General features: G+C 42.5%; 1 protein-coding gene across 1 annotated transcript in view; it reads right to left on the bottom strand.

Moving 5' to 3' along the window:
* Positions 1–3901: 3901 nt before the first annotated feature.
* LOC135546914 (ly6/PLAUR domain-containing protein 1-like) overlaps positions 3902–19777 on the bottom strand; it is a 61295-nt gene continuing 45419 nt past the window's right edge. Inside the window, exon 3 of the mRNA XM_064975472.1 lies at positions 3902–4508. Within this exon, the coding sequence (XP_064831544.1) occupies positions 4252–4508 (257 nt within the window). The 3' untranslated portion in view covers positions 3902–4251. The remainder of the gene's footprint in view (positions 4509–19777) is intronic.

Raw genomic sequence — 19777 nt, 5'->3', positions numbered from 1 at the left:
GTAGAATAGGCTACAAAGTGTATCTCCAAATGACGCAATTGTTACGGCTTTCTAGGTGTGAAGGAGAGTCGGACCAAAATGCGGCGTGTAGATTGCGATCCATGTTTAATAAACAAACGTAAAACACGAATCAATTACAAACACTACAAAACAAAGAACGTAACGAAAACCGAAACAGCCTATACTGGTGTAAATAAACACAGACCAAGGCCATCAGGACACTAAGGACAATCACCCACGAAACACTCAAAGAATATGGCTGCCTAAATATGGTTCCCAATCAGAGACAACGACAAACACCTGCCTCTGATTGAGAACCACTTCAGACAGCCATAGACTTAACTAGAAAACCGCACTAAGCTACAATCCCAATACAAACACACCACATACAAAAACGCATGCCACACCCTGGCCTGACCAAATAAATGAAGACAAACACACAATACGTCAACCAGGGCGTGACAGCAATGCATTATCCAAACAGGTCTGGACAGGTTTGTTCTTTTCGCATGTATGTTTACATACACTACTGTTCAAAATGTTGGGGTCACTTAGAAATGTCCTTGTTTTTGAAAGAAAAGCACATGTTTTGTCCATTAAAATAACATCAAGTTGTAAATTAGCATTGTAGCTGGAAACGGCAGATTTTTAATGGAATATCTACATTATCAGCAACCATCACTCCTGTGCCACGTTGTGTTAGCTAATCCAAGTTTATCATTTTAAAAGTCTAATTGATAATTAGAAAACCGTTTTGCAATTATGTTAGCACAGCTGAAAACTGCTGTGCTCATTAAAGAAGCAATAAAACTGGCCTTCTTTAGACTAGTTGATTATCTGGAGCATCAGCATTTTTGAGTTCGATTACATGCTCAAAATGCCAGAAACAAACAACTTTCTCCTGAAACTCAGTCTATTCTTGTTCTGAGAAATTAAGGCTATTGCATGCGAGAAATTGCCAAGAAACTGAACATCTCATATAGAGCTGTGTACTACTCCCTTCATAGAACAGAGCAAACTGGCTCTAAGCAGAATAGAAAGAGGAGTGGGAGGCCTCAGGTGCAAAACTGAGCAAGAGGACAAGTACATTAGAGTGTCTAGTTTAAGAAACTCACAAGTCCTCAACTGGCAGCTTCATTAAATAGTACCAGCAAAACACCAGTCTCAACGTCAACAATGAAGAGGCAACTCTGCGATGCTGGCCTTCAAGGCAGAGTTGCAAAGAAAAAGCCATAGCTCACACTGGCCAATAAAAATCAAATATTACGATTGACAAAAGAATGCTGGACAGAGGAACTCTGCCTAGAAGGCCAGCATCCCGGGGTCGCCTCTTCACCGGTTGCTGATAATGGGCCTCTGTACGCCTACGTAGATATTCCATTAAAAAAAATCTGCCATTTCCAGCTACAATAGTCATTTACAACATTAACAATGTATCAATTTGATGTTATTTTAATGGAGAATTTTTTTTGCTTTTCTTTCAAAAACAAGGACATTTCTAAGTGACCCCAAACTTTTGAACAGTAGTGTACGTTGTCTTTATATTATTGTAATCTTGTCTTGAGAATAAACTTTAGTATATACTGTACCTAAAGAGTACCAACAAGAAAAAAAGGGACATGTTGGGAGAATGACGTGGTTTACTTTCCTCCAAATCATTGATAATTCACTAATGGAACCTTAATATGATAACCTACTGTCGGCATGTGGTCACATTATGAAAATGCATGGAAAGTAGCGTCAAATCGATAAAAAGTGCAAAGGAGCAGGCATGCATTGCAAATGGATTTATAAAAGGAATAAAGTGTAAATCTAAAAGTCATCTAAAGGTTCCTTTATATTGAAGCCTACATTAGCGTATATTAGACAGTGGCCGCACTCATGCTCACAAAAAGCTATTTACTTTTACGCATTAGTTTGGACAATTTCTGCACTTTATTGATCGCTGCAAAATACCCCCAAGCCATAAGACTGCTGAACAATTAATCAAAAGGCTACACGGACAATTTGCATTGATCCCCCCCAAATTACCTCAACTAACCTGTACCCCCCCCCCCCCCCGCACATTGACCGGTACCCCCTGTACATAGCCTCGTTATTGTTCTTTTATTGTAACTTTTTTAAACTTTAGTTTATTCAGTAAATATTTTCTTAACTCTTATTTTCTAAAAAAATGCATTATTGGTTAAGGGCTTGTAAGTACGCATTTCATGTTGTATTTGGCGCATGTGACAAATACAATTTGATTTGATAAACGTGACAAAATATGCTTCTTGGCTTCGGTTATGAAGTAGAATTGATCGGGTGAGTCAAACACAGTCAAGAATGACTTCTAGGTGACCATGAAAATTGAACCCAAGGAGAGCCACTAAGCTGTCTTCTCTATTACAGTATTCAATCAATCAATCGGAGAGGAATACAGCATATCCTCCAACAAAGACTGCAACAATCTGTCACAAGCTGATAAGTGTGGTGCCTCTACAGACTAAAGACGTGAGGAGTCTAACATATTACATGCAGTCATGCACAGTCAGGATCATTTTTACCAATTTCATCTCATACTGTACATTTTAAAAGTTTGAGCATTGGAAAAGGTTCGTATTGGAAGTGTTGATTACAGTGATTTGTTTCCTTGACAAGAGATAAACACTTCTCCATACTGTAACTCATATTATCACATTCACAAAATGTTCTCAACACTGTTCATCATGACCTGGTGACTGCATTGTACATTGTGTCCAAGGTATTCTTGTCCATTGATTTGCATGGCATCCATAACTGACCACTGACAGAGTTGACGACTTCCAAAAATGGATGTCGTAATACAAAAAATGGTCAGTTACTCTTTGTTGGTTTATTTGTGTTTTTGTTCATTTTGTGACTGTTGTCCAGTTCAGCTTTAAAGCATGATTCACAATTTAGAGACAACGTTCCCGCTGTCGCAGAGACTCAATCAGAAATTAACATTTGTACAGTAGCACGCAAAATGTTGTGCTTCAGCGATACCGATTGAATAGAGTCCTTGCTGTACAAATATACCTCTTCCAGCTCATCTACAAATATACAGTTGAAGTCGGAAGTTTACATACACTTAGCTTGGAGTCATTAAAACTCGTTTTTCAACCACTCCTCACATTTCTTGTTAACAAACTATAGTTTTGGCAAGTCGGTTAGGACATCTACTTTCTGCATGACACCAGTAATTTTTCCAACAATTTTTTAAACAGATTATTTCACTTAATCAAAATTCCAGTGGGTCAGAAGTTTACATACACTAAGTTGACTGTGCCTTTAAACAGCTTAGAACATTCCAGAAAATGATGTCATGGCTTTAGAAGCTTCTGATAGGCTAATTGACATCATTTGAGTCAATAGGAGGTGTACCTGTGGATGTATTTCAAGGCCTACCTTCAAACTCAGTGCCTCTTTGCTTGACATCATGGGAAAATCAAAAGAAATCAGCCAACACCTCAGAATTCTTTTTGTAGACCTCCACAAGTCTGATTCATCCTTGGGAGCAATTTCCAAATGCCTGAAGGTACCACCTTCATCTGTACAAACAATAGTACGCAAGTATAAACACCATGGGTCCACGCAGCCGTCATGCCTCTCAGGAAAGAGACATGTTCTGTCTCCTAGAGATGAACGTACTTTGGTGCGAAAAGTGAAAATCAATCCCAGAACAACAGCAAAAGACCTTGTGAAGATGCTGGAGGAAACAGGTACAAAAGTATCTATATCCACAGTAAAACGAGTCCTGTATTGATATAACCTGAAAGGCCGGACAGCAAGGAAGAAGCCACTGCTTCAAAACTGCCATAAAAAAGCCAGACTACAGTTTGCAACTGCACATGGGGACAAAGATCGTACTTTTTGGAGAAATGTCCTCTGGTCTGATCAAACAAAAATAGTTTGGCCATAATGACCATTGTTATGTTAGGAGGAAAAAGGGGGTAAAATGTGACCCATTAGAAGTGATATTGCTCCATGGCCACCTCACCACTTCCACTCGCCAAAGACCTTTCCTGTGGTGCATATGACTGACACTATAAACACATTTGGGAGGTTCCTTCAGAACCTTTCTTCAATCAATGCCCTTCGACCTTTAGTTGCTGTCCTTATTAAGACATCATCTAAATACAGTGTCTATGTTAGGACAGCGTCATACATCAATTGACGATATGGACACAGTATCAAGCCTAAAATTTTTAAAACAGTCTTGATGAGACCAAACCAGTCAATCATAGGCTCTCAGCTGAATATGGAGGGTGGGCGCAGGAGGAAGGGAAGAAAAAGGATGGAGAGGCTGTGTAGTGGGATTAGGGACGAGGCGGCAGAGGGAACTCTGTTTCTGGAACTCTGTTTCTTCTGACGGGGTCCATTACAGAGTGGAGTGTTGCAGCAGCTGATGCACACAGAGTAGAGCTTCCCTGTGCAGAACTGCTGGTAGCCAGAGGAGGCGATGAGGCAGGCCCCAGACGATGCGCAGGACTTGCGGTAGTGCTTCCCTGGAACAAGAACAGAAACGCAGCCATTAGATGCTGTTTGCGCAGCACGGGTGTAGTGCTGCCAGAGCGCGGGGGAGTGGCACTCCCTCACTTTTTTACATTTGAGGACACACAGAGCAAGTAAAACTAATAAATACTATTTAAAGGGAAACTTCACTCTGGCTCAGCCACGGCATATAGTCATTACTATATTAACATTATTACGTTATCACAAACATAAAAATGATCGTAACCACAACCTAGAACGAACACATTATCATTTCATTGCAAGATTTGAGACGTTTCGACTTCCTAGGTATTTGGCTGCTCATAGTGAACCACAAAGTCCGGCATTTGTAATGAATGCAGATACCACTCCTAGATGGAACGTGCCCACAAACTTGGATGATGGCATTGTTTACTTTTACAACACAATAATCTCATTAGTTCTCTAGGCAATTTTTGGGGAAAATTTCTCTACATTTTGTCACATGCCCATGTTATGTTCTGTGTCTGGCTATGCTAATTACAAACAAGCGCAACATGACTTATGTTTCAGCATTCTACATTCCAGAGATTTACCCCGATGCTGCCAGTGGCTTGCGGCTATCAAGAATGATGTTGCAATGTTCATGATATCGGGCTCTTGAGAATGATTTAGTAAAACATTTTCTTCATGATTAATTTGCTACACATAGTCAGTTGTAGTATAATCATGTTGTGAGAGAACAATGCTTATCTTTTAGACCTCAATGTACATGTAGGCCTGTGGCATACAATGTCGGAAAGACAATTTGCCATATCAGACTGATACTTATTCAAAGCATGAAATGCAGTAAATCGGTAGATGCCTAATACGCAGGGGCAACCCGTCGTTCGGGGTCGCCACTGTTTTGAGCCCCACCTGTTTAGCTAAAAAATAAATACATATTTTACATGTTTTGAATGTTATTTGGCATTAATACGTGTCACATATCAGTTTGCAAGCAATTAAGAAAAGCATTTTTTGTTAAAAAAGCCGCATACAAACATTCTTATTTGTTTTCTTGAATAAGGCAGCTCCAAAATGCAGGTGTTTCAGCCTAGCTCAGTGCTTTCTGTAATGGTGGGGCAGCCAGCAGAAAATACGGAGCATAGGGGTTAGTAATGTTCTCTAATTGCACCGCTCAGTGTTCAAATCACGTTATATCTACAATAGCTTTGATTGGACTGGACTCAACATTAATCTTCCAAAATATTAGCTAGCAAGCATCATCATGAATCAAGTCGACAATCTACTGGCAAATCCTTTTCAATCCTTGTCATATGAAGACAAATTATGATATGAAGACAAATTATGAAGATAAATTATATATAAAACGTATCGGTGCTCATCAGCCATTGGACATAAACATTACACAACAAGTTGGATATCGCAAATTAAACAATGACTGATTTGGAATAAACTCAGCAAAAAAAGAACATATTTGCTAAATTGTAATTACTTTGCTACTATGGCCTATTTATTGCCATACCTCCTCATGCCATTTGCACCTACTCTATATAGACTTTATTTTTTTTCTATTGTGTTATTGACTGTACGCTTGTTTATTCCATGTTCCTGTGTTGTTGTTTCTGTCGCACTGCTTTGCTTTATCTTGGCCAGGTCGCAGCTGTAAATGAGAACTAGCTTTCCTGGTTAATAAAGGTTAAATAAAAAATGTACAGCTATGTTTTTTTACTATTTCACTGCCAGACAAAGCTCCGCTGATAGCCAGGTGTAACAGTGGTAAGGTGTTGGGACTTCCGTTTGGACTGCCGTTTGCCACTGTTATAGTGCAATTAATATATTGTTTAGTGTTGTGTTGTGGCTTTGCTGGCATGCATCTAAAACCATTTTTTTTTTAGATTGCCCCACGAAGATTTACATGCTAAAATCGCCACTGCTAAAACGCAAAACAATGTCATAAAGAAATGGTTCACAGTTGGCAGCTATATTTAAAGATACTATTGTAAATCCACTTCTCTCCCCAACTGGTATCAAACATTCAATTCTGAACAGATGAAGTATAGCCTACAACATTATGGCTTTGTGGGCTAAAAACAAGGGGATATCCTACGACACCACAAAGACACTGGGTCATCAAACCTGACTCACATCTTAACATAACAAACACATCAGTGTAAGTTACATGCAGAGCTGTCAGGTGGTGGAACGCTGTGCTTAAATGCAAGACAATAGCGTTCTCCTTTTAGAAAGCGGCGATTTTAGCATGTAAATCTTTGTGGGGCAATCTCCCCAAAAAATGGTTTGAGATGCATGCCAGCAAAGCCACAACACAACACTAAACAATATATTAATTGCACTATAACAGTGGCAAACAGCAGTCAAGTAAACAAGGCATCTGAAAATTGACTTGAAAGAGGCAACAATAGATATTTCTTATTCCAGGACTCACATTCTTTAAAGAAGCATTTTACAAAAAAAAAATCATTTTTCAATTCCTGTCAGTTCACTATATCCCCTTATTGTCTCAAAATAGCATTATTTTACCAATACAAATATCATTACAGCTAAATATCATTATCATGTTCCACTTCCCAAAAAAGTATGTCAAAACGTATCATAAAGACCTTTTGCTCTTATTTGATGGCTATCTATTCTTCTGAATAGAAAGTATCCTGCAGCTACAGACTCCATATCAAAGGTGACCCAGTTTATTAAAACCATCTTTTTGAAAAACTTGTTGACTTACCTTCGCATTTAACTCACAGAGAGACGTTCTGTGGTACTTCGTGGCGGCATATTTCGGACTACAAAACCAGCTGAGTGGGTGAATTTCTAACATTTGATATGTCTTTTTATTTAAAGTCTTAAGCCCTAAATTGTTATGACTGTCACCATTACACAATCTATTGATGAACCACAGTTCATTCTGTCACAAACATTATTTACACGTCATTTCAACAACAACAAAAATGAAATGTGATGGTTGAATCAACTTGGAAAAGTGATTGGATTTGCAAAAAGTAATCAACGTATAAGGAATTTAGTATTTTCTTTCACCCAACTTTTAGCCTAAATCCAATGACATGGTGATATTTTTTGGTTATTTCACGTTGAATTCATGTTAGTTGACAACTCAACCGAATAAAAATCAAAACTAGACGTTGAACTGATGTCTGTGCCTATAGGGAGACTTCATTTCAGATGACAATATGTTAGAAAAGACACATGAAAAACACTGTCTCGCAAAGTGACAAATGTTTAACTAAGACTTAAAACTATTCCTATTACGATATATTGAATACGCTAAATATGAGGAACAATATATTATGAATAAAAACTTCATCTGCAGAAAAGGATGTTGGGGAATATGCTCATTTTTGTGCACATACGTTTCTGAAAATATACTTTAAATATATTTAGTGGGCATTTAAGTATACTTTCAAAACGTATATTTAAGTATAATTTCTTGAGATATGAAATAGAATACTCGCAGGAGTGCCTGCCAAAGTATTCATACGCCTTGGATTTATTCAAATTGTCAGGACCCGGTTACGAACCTGGGTCTCCGGAGTGAGAAACAGTCACTTAATCAACTGAGCCACGAATAGTCAGCAGAACCCAGAAGATGAGGCAGACACAACAGTACTTAAGACGGTGTATTTAATAAAGTAAAAAGGAGAAGTCCTTCAATACAAAAATGGCAAATCCAAAAGGTGGTAGGAATAGCACAAAAAAGCCTCAAGAGATACTCAAAAACAAAAACAGAATTCCACAAGAGCATCCACCGGAATCGACAAGAATACACAGAACACTAGGGCTGGGTGCTAACATACAAACACAGAGCCCAGAACTGAGGGAAACTAAGGGTTTAAATACAATCAAGGGAAACGAGGCACAGGTGCAAATAATAATGGGGAACAAGGGAAAAAACATAAGGTCAAAAAGCACAATGGGGGCATCTAGTGACCAAAACCCGGAACAACCCTGGCCAAATCCTGACAGAATCCCCCCCCTAGGAACGGCTCCTGACGTTCCTACCAGCTCTTTCAGGGTGGAGGGCCCTGAACTGACGAATGAGGTCAGGGTCCAGGATGTCTTTGGCAGGAACCCAGGAGCGCTCCTCGGGACCGTAGCCTTCCCAGTCCACCAGATACTGCCAGGACCGCTGCACCCAGCGGGAATCCAGTATCCGATGGACGGTATAAGCCGGCTGGCCTCCAATGACACGAGGCGGAGGGGGAGGTCTGTCTGCCGGGACAAGGGGAGAAAAACAACAGGTTTTAACAATGAAATGTGAAATGTGGGATTAATCTTAAGGGATCTGGGTAAGTGTAGGCGATAAGAAACTGGGTTAACTCTCCTGGCAACCTTGAAGGGACCGATGTATTTTTGGGACAGCTTGCGAGACTCCACCCGTAGAGGTAAGTCTCTTGTGGAGAGCCAGACTCTCTGGCCGGGGCGCAGGGTAGGCCCGGGACGGCGACGTCTGTTGGCTTGTTGTTGGTCCCTCTGTGAGGAACGCATAAGATTAAGACGGGTCTTCCTCCACATAAGCCGACAGCGTCTGACGAACTTCAAGGCTGAAGGCACTCTGACTTCTGCCTCCTGGTCCGGGAACAATGGAGGAGCATAGCCAAACTGACACTCGTGCGGGGACATACCAGTGGAGGAGGAGCGCAAGGTGTTGTGCGCATATTCGGCCCAAACAATAAAGGATGACCATGTGGACGGGTTGTCACGAGTCATACATCGGAGGGTGGTTTCCAGCTCTTGATTCATCCTCTCTGTTTGGCCGTTGGACTCCGGATGGTACCCTGAAGATAGACTGGCAGAAGCCCCCATGAGTTGGCAGAAGGCCTTCCAAAACCTTGAGGCGAACTGGGGACCTCTGTGAGAAACCATATCTTGAGGAATGCCGAAGACTCGGAACACATGATTAATTACCAACTCAGCCGTTTCCTTGGCAGAAGGTAACTTAGTCAGAGGGACGAACCTGGCCGCCTTTGAAAACCTGTCGATTATGACTAGGATAGTAGTATTGCCATGGGATGGAGGAAGTCCAGTAATAAAGTCCAATGAGATATGGGACCAGGGTCTGTGGGGAACAGGTAAAGGGTGAAGGAGTCCTTGAGGGCGGAGGTGAGAAGATTTGCCCTGGCAGCACACGGGACAGGCATTGACGAAAGTGGCAACGTCTTCTCTTATGGTAGGCCACCAGAACTTACGCTGGATGAACTCCAAGGTGCGACCTACGCCCGGATGACAGGTGAGGCGAGAGGAGTGCCCCCACAGAAGGACCTGAGTCCTCACTGCCTTGGGGACAAACAACCGATTGGCAGGACCTCCTTTCGGGTCCGGTTCGCTAGCTTGAGCACGTCTCACGGTATCCTCAACTTGCCACGAGATCGGAGCCACAATCTTAGCAGCAGGAAGGACAGGCATGTCCGTGTCATCTCGAATGGCAGGAGCGTAGACTCGGGACAGGGCATCCGGTTTGAGATTCTTCGACCCGGGCCGATAGGTGAGGATAAACTGGAATCGATTGAAGAAAAGAGACCATCTAGCTTGTCTAGAGTTCAACCGCTTCGCCTGCTGGATATACTCCAGATTTTTGTGGTCCGTAAGCACTTGAAACGGGTGAGAAGCCCCCTCGAGCCAGTGTCTCCATTCCTTCAATGCCATCTTAACCGCTAGGAGTTCACGATCCCCCACATCGTAGTTCCTCTCAGTCGGGGTAAGCCGGTGTGAGAAGAAAGCGCACGGATGAAGCTTCTTGTCTTCACCCCTCTGAGACAGGACAGCTCCAACACCAACCTCTGATGCGTCTACCTCCACCACAAATGGTTCATCCGTAGTCGGTAGTATCAGGATGGGAGCAGAGAGAACGCGCTGCTTGAGTCCTTGGAAGGCCGTCTCAGCTTCTCTTCCCCACAAAAACCTTGCATTGCCACCCTTGGTTAAAGCTGAGAGAGGGGCTGCCACCAAGCTGAAGTCTTGATGAACTTGCGGTAAAAGTTTGTGAATCCCAGGAAACGCTGAACTTCCTTAACGGATTTGGGGGTGGGCCAATCCGCTACCGCCCCTACCTTCCTGGGGTCCATTTGGACTCGACCGGGTTCCACTACAAATCCCAGGAATTGTACTCGGGATGAATGGAATTCACATTTTTCCGGCTTAACGTACAGATGGCTGTCCAGGAGGCATTTGAGTACTTGTCTGACATGCTTAGTGTGTTCTTGAAGGGAGCTCGAAAAGATGAGGATGTCATCCAAGTAAACGAACACAAATATGTTAAGCATATCCCTAAGCACATCGTTTATGAGCGCTTGGAACACCGCTGGGGCGTTGGTCAGGCCGAAGGGCATCACCAAGTATTCATAGTGACCAGTAGGCGTGTTGAAAGCGGTCTTCCACTCGTCACCAGGTCTGATCCGCACAAGATGGTATGCGTTCCGCAGGTCAAGCTTGGTGAAAACAACTGCTTCCTGGAGCAGCTCGAAGGCTGTGGCCATAAGGGGTAGCGGGTAACGGTTACGGACGGTTATGGCATTGAGTCCCCGGTAGTCGATGCAAGGACGTAATCCACCGTCTTTCTTGGCCACAAAGAAAAACCCTGCTCCCGCCGGGAGGTGGATGGACGCATGAGACCTGCTTCCAGAGCGTCCTTGATGTAGGTATCCATAGCAGCTTGTTCGGGTGGAGATAGGAAAAGATCCGACCCCTGGGGGGCAAGTGCCCGGAAACAGGTCGATGGGGCAATCGTAAGGTCTATGGGGTGGTAGCATGGTGGCCCTCTGTTTGCTAAACACCAGTTTGAGGTCATGGTAACACTCGGGAACTCGGGTCAGGTCGATGGATTCTAAAGACTCGGGAGTAGAACTCGGGAATTCTGGAAAATACAAGTAGCTTGGCACGTAGGACCCCACTGCTTGATAGTGCCCACAGACCAGTCGATGTGAGGGTTATGGCTGTGAAGCCAGGGGTATCCAAGGACGAGAGGGAACTCGGAACAGGAGATCAAATGAAAGTTCATCAATTCCTGGTGTTGTGAAACTGAAAGTCGCAAGGAGGTAGTGACATGAGTGACAAGTCCAGATCCCAAAGGGCTTCCATCCAATGTAGTGACCCTCATGGGTTCACTTAGAGGTTCAGAGGGAACGCCATTCTCCTTCGCCCAGACACCATCCATGAAGTTACCTGTGGCTCCAGAGTCTACCAAGGCTTGAAGGTGAAGCTTGTGGTTGTCCCAGGAGAGGGTGACTGGAATGAGCAGACGGGAGTTGGACGGATGGGAGGAGGTTATGTTTCCCGTTACAGTTCCCCCGGTCTGTACGGGACAGAGCGTTTCCCTGGAGCCCGGGACACGTGGAACGGAAATGGCCCGGTTTGCCGCAATATAGACAGCGTCGCTCCCTCATCCGGCGGTCTCTCTCAGCCTGGGAGATGCGTCCAATCTGCATGGGTTCCGATGGAGCCAGCGAGGATAAAGGTGGGGACTCGGAGCTGGGACTGATAGGGGCTAGAGGTCTACGGTTGAGTTCTCTCTCTCAGACGCTGGTCAATGTGTGAGGCCAACTTGATCAGGGACTCGAGATTGTCCGGTGGTTCCCGAGTGGCCAGTTCATCTTGGATAGTGTCGGAAAGGCCTTTCAGAAAGCACACCGTGAGCGCCTCGTTGTTCCAGCCACTTGCTGCTGCCACCGTGCGGAACTGGATGGCATAGTCCGTCACGCTGCACCAACCTTGGTGGAGAGTCAGGAGCTGTTTGGCTGAGTCAGAACCACTGCTTGGGCCTTGAAACACTCGTTTGAATTCCTCAGCAAAGGCAGAGTAGCTGGCACAGCAGGAACTATGGGCATCCCACACAGCAGTAGCCCAGGCCAGGGCTTTTTCCGACAGCAGGGTGATGATATAAGCGATCTTAGACCGGTCGGTGGGAAACGACGAGGGTTGTAGCTCAAAGGAGAAAGAACATTGGGTGAGAAACCCTTTACAAGCACTTGGATCACCTGAGAACCGTTGGGGAGGTGGAAGACGAGGTTCAGCCAGGGGGTTAACTGCCATGGGTACGTGAATCTGAGGTACTGGGACGGGAACTGTTGCCGGGGTAAGACGATCAGATATTTGCTTAATGGAAGTCAGCATCTCCGACAGAAGATGAGAATGTCTAGCCATTAAGGCCTCTTGCTGAACCAGGGCGGCTTCGTGGCGTTGGACAGTCTCCTGGTGGTGGGACAGCATGGCAAAAGGTCCCGGGAACTGGCTGCCTCTGGGTTCATTTTGGCTCTGTGTTTCTGTCAGGACCCGGTTACGAACCTGGGTCTCCGGAGTGAGAAACAGTCACTTAACCAACTGAGCCACGAATAGTCAGCAGAACCCAGAAGATGAGGCAGACACAGCAGTACTTAAGACGGTGTATTTAATAAAGTAAAAAGGAGAAGTCCTTCAATACAAAAATGGCAAATCCAAAAGGTGGTAGGAATAGCACAAAAAAGCCTCAAGAGATACTCAAAAACAAAAACAGAATTCCACAAGAGCATCCACCGGAATCGACAAGAATACACAGAACACTAGGGCTGGGTGCTAACATACAAACACAGAGCCCAGAACTGAGGGAAACTAAGGGTTTAAATACAATCAGGGGAAACGAGGCACAGGTGCAAATAATAATGGGGAACAAGGGAAAAAACATAAGGTCAAAAAGCACAATGGGGGCATCTAGTGACCAAAACCCGGAACAACCCTGGCCAAATCCTGACACAAATGTGGTTAAAAAGTTGGATTAAAATGGATTTAATTGTAATTTTTGTCAACAATGTACACAAAAATACTTGAATGTCAAAGTGGAAGATTTCTATTTATTTTTTAAAAGATTGATAGAAATTTAAGTAACTAAAATTGTCATTGCATACATGCTAGAAACACCGTCAGCAGCGATTACATCAGTGAGTCTTCTTGGGTAAATCTCTAAGAGCTTTACACACCTGGATTATGCAATATTAGCCCTTCAATATTTTCATAATTCTTCAAGCTCTGTCAAGATGTTGGTGGTCATGCCTACACAGCAATTTTAAAGCAAGCAGATTTTTGTCACAACTGTAACCATTCAGGAACCTCCACTGTCTTCTTGATAAGCAACTCCAGTGTAGATTTGACTTTGTGTTGTAGGTTACTGTCCTGCTGAAAGGTGAATTCAAATCATATCAAACTTTATTGGTCACATACACATGTTTATCAGAGGTGATTACGGATGTGGCGAAATGCTTGTGCTTCTAACAAGTAATATCTAAGTATTTCACAACATATACCCAACACCCAAATCTAAGTAAAGGAATGGCATTAAGAATATATAAATATATGGACGAGCAATGTCAGAGCATCATAGACTAAGCTACAGTACAATAGTATAGAATACTGTATATACAGTGCCTTGCGAAAGTATTCGGCCCCCTTGAACTTTGCGACCTTTTGCCACATTTCAGGCTTCAAACATAAAGATATAAAACTGTATTTTTTTGTGATGAGTCAACAACAAGTGGGAATGTCGTGGAACGACATTTATTGGATATTTCAAACTTTTTTAACAAATCAAAAACTGAAAAATAGGGCGTGCAAAACTATTCAGCCCCTTTACTTTCAGTGCAGCAAACTCTCTCCAGAAGTTCAGTGAGGATCTCTGAATGATCCAATGTTGACCTAAATGACTAATGATGATAAATACAATCCACCTGTGTGTAATCAAGTCTCCGTATAAATGCACCTGCACTGTGATAGTATCAGAGTTCCGTTAAAAGCGCAGAGAGCATCATGAAGAACAAGGAACACACCAGGCAGGTCCGAGATACTGTTGTGAAGAAGTTTAAAGCCGGATTTGGATACAAAAAGATTTCCCAAGCTTTAAACATCCCAAGGAGCACTGTGCAAGCGATAATATTGAAATGGAAGGAGTATCAGACCACTGCAAATCTACCAAGACCTGGCCGTCCCTCTAAACTTTCAGCTCATACAAGGAGAAGACTAATCAGAGATGCAGCCAAGAGGCCCATGATCACTCTGGATGAACTGCAGAGATCTACAGCTGAGGTGGGAGACTCTGTCCATAGGAGAACAATCAGTCGTATATTGCACAAATCTGGCCTTTATGGAAGAGTGGCAAGAAGAAAGCCATTTCTTAAAGATATCCATAAAAAGTGTCATTTAAAGTTTGCCACAAGCCACCTGGGAGACACACCAAACATGTGGAAGAAGGTGCTCTGGTCAGATGAAACCAAAATTGAACTTTTTGGCAACAATGCAAAACGTTATGTTTGGTGTAAAAGCAACACAGCCATCACCCTGAACACACCATACCCACTGTCAAACATGGTGGTGGCAGCATCATGGTTTGGGCCTGCTTTTCTTCAGCAGGGACAGGGAAGATGGTTACAATTGATGGGAAGATGGATGGAGCCAAATACACGACCATTCTGGAAGAAAACCTGATGGAGTCTGCAAAAGACCTGAGACTGGGACGGAGATTTGTCTTCCATCAAGACAATGATCCAAAACATAAAGCAAAATCTACAATGGAATGGTTCAAAAATAAACATATCCAGGTGTTAGAATGGCCAAGTCAAAGTCCAGACCTGAATCCAATTGAGAATCTGTGGAAAGAACTGAAAACTGCTGTTCACAAATGCTCTCCATCCAACCTCACTGAGCTCGAGCTGTTTTGCAAGGAGGAATGGGAAAAAATGTCAGTCTCTCGATGTGCAAAACTGATAGAGACATACCCCAAGCGACTTACAGCTGTAATCACAGCAAAAGGTGGCGCTACAAAGTATTAACTTAAGAGGGCTGAATAATTTTGCACGCCCAATTTTTCAGTTTTTGATTTGTTAAAAAAGTTTGAAATATCCAATAAATGTCGTTCCACTTCATGATTGTGTCCCACTTGTTGTTGATTCTTCACAAAAAAATACAGTTTTATATCTTTATGTTTGAAGCCTGAAATGTGGCAAAAGGTTGCAAAGTTCAACGGGGCCGAATACTTTCGCAAGGCACTGTACATATTAGATGAGTAAATGCAAGATATGCAAACATTATTAAAGTGACATCAAAGTGACTAGTGTTCCAGTTATTAAAGTGGCCTATGATTTCAAGTCTGTGTATATAGGCAGCAGCCCCGCTGTGCTAGTGATGGCTATTTAACAGTCTGATGGCCTTGAGATAGAAGCTGTTTTTCAGTCTCTCGGTCCCATCTGGGATGCACCTGTACTGACCGCGCCTTCTGGATGATAGCAGGTGAACAGGCAGTGGCTACTGTGGTTGTTGTCGAGTGGAGGACAGAGGAGCCTCTTAAAGAGAAGTTACAGGTATGTGAGAGCCAGAAATCTTGCTTGTTTGTAGGTGACCAAATACTTATTTTCCACCATAATTTGCAAATAAATTAATTAAAAATCCTACAATGTGATTTTCTGGATTTTTTTTCTCATTTTGTCTGTCATAGTTGAAGTGTACCTATGATGAAAATTACAGGCCTGTCTCATCTTTTTAAGTGGGAGAACTTGCACAATTGATGGCTGACTAAATACTTTTTTGCCCCACTGTACATGCCTGAATGTCAAAGTATAAATACTACCGGTGCTAGCAAACCTTTGAACATTGTGTCAAAACAAATGTTGGTGCCGAAAAAGTGCTCAGCTGACACCTTGTCTCAGAAAGCCCATCTAGCATTCCTATTAGTGTGCCAGATCAACCATAGAATTTACACTTTCACGGTGCCTTTCCATCATAAAAGTGGAAACTGAGGCTGTGACATAATTACAATTAAAGGTCTTTGTCCACATATTTGTCATCGCAGTGGCATCCTAAGCAGGTAAACATGACAGTTTTTGAAAAGTTCTGGAAAAAAAGAAGAAGATCTTCGATGAGTAGTCCATGGCAGCATAGCATACAGAGAAGTATGCAATAGTTTGTTTTCTATTGTCAGGCTACAACAGTGCAACATTAAATAAACAAAATTCAAGAACTATTCAAACTGTCACCTTGTGTTTGTGTCTGATGTACGTACCTAATGTCCAATAGTTGGTACCTCGTGAGATCATAGAAATATGCATAACATATTTTTAAGCTATTATTTCAATAATATGGATGACTAGATGTATTATGCTGAACTTTATATACAATTACTGAGGCACTGTTTGCCATCATTTAGATAAGAAGTCAAATAAAATAAAATCACATTTTCAGCAGATGTTATTGCGGGTGTAGAGAAATGGTTGTGTTTCTAGGCCAACACATGCAGTAATATCTAACAATTTCACAACAATGCACACATATCTAAAGTAAAGGAATGGAATTATGAATATATAAATATTTGGACGAGTAATGTCGGTGCGGCATAGACTAAAATGCAGTAAAATAGAATACAATATAAACATATGAGTAATCCAGTTAGCGGGATCATTTTCATCAACAGCTGCTGAATTGCAATGCACCATATTCAAATAAAATTACAAAACATATTTAATTTTCATGAAATCACAAGTGCAATATAGCAAAACACAGTTTAGCTTGTTGTTAATCCACCTGTCGTGTCAGATTTTGAAAATATGCTTTACAGTGAAAGCAATCCAAGCTTTTGTGTGAGTTTATCGATCACTAGACAAAACATTATGAACACCTAGCATCAAAGTAGTTTGGTCACGAAAAGCAATAAAATGAATCGCTTACCTTTGATGATCTTCAGATGTTTTCACTCGCGAGACACCCAGTTACACAATAAATGCTCCTTTTGTTCCATAAAGTTTATTTTTATATCCAAAATACCTCCATTTGTTTGGCGTATTATGTTCAGAAATCCACAGGCTCGAGCGGTCACGACATCGCAGATGAAAATTCCAAATAGTATCCGTAATGTCCACAGAAACATGTCAAACGTTTTTTATAATCAATCCTCAGGTTGTTTTTAAAATATATAAATCGGTAATATATCTACCGGGACAATCGCTTTTTCAATAGCTTTTTCAGCTATCCACTGAGGCATTGTTATGTTTCTCGCTAATTTTTCAAAATAAAAGCTTGAAACTATGTCTAAAGACAGTTGACAACTTGAGAAAGCGATTGGAAAAGGAATCTGGTTGATATCCCTTTAAACGGAGCAAAGGCAAACTATGGAACATGGAGCTTTCAAAATAGAAGCCACTTCCTGGTTTGATTTTCCTCAGGCTTTCGCCTGCAATATCAGTTCTGTTATACTCACAAACAATATTTGGACAGTTTTGGAAAGTTAGAGTGTGTTCCATCCTAATCTGACAATTATTTGCATATTCTAGTTTCTGGGTCTGAGAAATAGGCAGTTTCAAATGGGTACATTTTTCATTCAAAAAATCTAAATACTGCCCCCTACACTCAACAAGTTAAAGTGACTAGTGTTCCATTATTAAAGTGTCCAGGAATATTAAGTCTAAATAGGGCATCAGCTTCTAAGGTGCTAGTGATGGCTATTTAACAGTCTGATGACCTTGAGATTGAAAAACAGATTCTGTCTCTCGGTCCCAACTTTAATGCACTTGTACTGACCTCGCCTTCTGGATGATAGCAGGGTGAACAGGCAGTGGCTCAGGTGGTTGTTGTCCTTGGTCTTTTTGGCCTTTCTGTGACATCCTGTGCTGTTGGTGTCCTGGAGGGAAGGTAGTTTGCCCCTGGTTATGCGTTGGGCAGACCGCACCACCCTCTGGAGAGCCCTATGGTTGCGGGTGGTGCAGTTGCCGTACCAGGCGGTGATACAGCCCAACAGGATGCTCTCAATTGTGCATCTGTAGAAGTTTGTGAGGGTTTTAGGTGCCAAGCCAAATTTATTCAGCCTCTAAGGTTGAAGAGGTGCTGTTGAGCCTTCTGAACCACACTGTCTGTGTGGGTGGACCATTTCAGTTTGTTAGTGATGTGCAGGCCAAGGAACTTGAAGCTTTCTACCTTCTGCACTGCAGTCCTGTCGATGTGGATAGGGGAGTGCAACCTCTGCTGTTTCCTGAAGTCCATGATCAGCTCCTTTGTTTTGTTGACATTGAGTGAGACGTTAATTTCCTGGCACCTCCTCCTTGTAAGCTGTTTCATCATTGTTGGTAATCAGGCATACTACTTTTGTGTCGTCTGTAAACTTCAAGAGTTGGAGGCGTGCGTGGTCACACATTCATGGGTGAACAAGGAGTACAGGAAGGGGCTGAGCACACACCTTTGTGGTGCCCCTGTGTGGAGGATTTGGTTTTAGTCTCCTACCTTCACCACTTGGCGGCGGCTCGTCAGAAACTCCAGGACCCCGTTGCAGATGGCGGGGATCATACCCAGGGCCCCAAGCTTAATGATGAGTACTATAGTTTTGAATGCTGAGCAGTCAATGAACAGCATTCTTACATAGGTATTCCCCTTGTCCAGATGGGATAGGGCAGTGAGATGGCGATTGCATGGTCTGTGGCTCTATTGGGGAGGCAAGCAAATTTAAGTGATTCTAGGGTGTCAGGTAAGGTAGAGGTTATATGATCCTGACTCGTCTCTCAAAGCACTTCATGATGACAGTGGTGAGTGCTATGGGGCGATAGTCATTTAGTTCAGTTACCCTTGCTTTCTTGGGTACAGAAATAATGGTGGACATCTTGAAATATGTGGGGACATTGAATATATCCGTAAACACTCCAGCCAGCTGGTCTGCGCATGCTCTGATGACGCGATTAGAGATGCCGTCTGGGCTGGCAGCCTTGCGAGGGTTAACACGCTTTAAAGTTACTACACCTTTATGTATTATGCATTATGATTGTATTCCATACCACCAGTAATGCAGTTGTAACTCAAAAAGTGTGTGTTTGATGAGCCGGGTATGTTTGGTCAGTATCATTACAATAAATCTCACAACACAAGGCAATGGTGAAACACTCAATTCATATTGCATGAACGACCATAAAGATTTTAGAAGCATTCGTGTTTAGACCATTTTTCTGCTAGAGGGATTTCTTTCCAATTTCAGAGCGGAACTCCAAAGTGTCTGTAGCACTACCCAGTCTAAAATATAATGTTGAGGTGTTGTGGGCAAAGAGTAAACAAATGAACCAAGTGCCCCCTAACACTAATGAGAAATGCTATGGTTGGCTGCGCGAACAGCAGCAAAAAACAATACATCTCAACCCTTGTGTAGATTGGTAGGATTTAACTTTTACATGAGAGTTCTGCTGATTCATTAAGGCAGAGAAGCAGACACCCCTACTCAATGGCCAAACTAGCCCCCCCCCCCCAAAAGCATGTGGCTAGAACATCTACTGTGGTTTAA

The sequence above is a fragment of the Oncorhynchus masou genome, chromosome 10 (genome assembly GCF_036934945.1).
Source record: "Oncorhynchus masou masou isolate Uvic2021 chromosome 10, UVic_Omas_1.1, whole genome shotgun sequence".
Lineage (NCBI taxonomy): Eukaryota > Metazoa > Chordata > Actinopteri > Salmoniformes > Salmonidae > Oncorhynchus > Oncorhynchus masou.
Note: the sequence above shows the minus strand (reverse complement) of the source record. Positions and strands in the feature narration are given on the sequence as shown.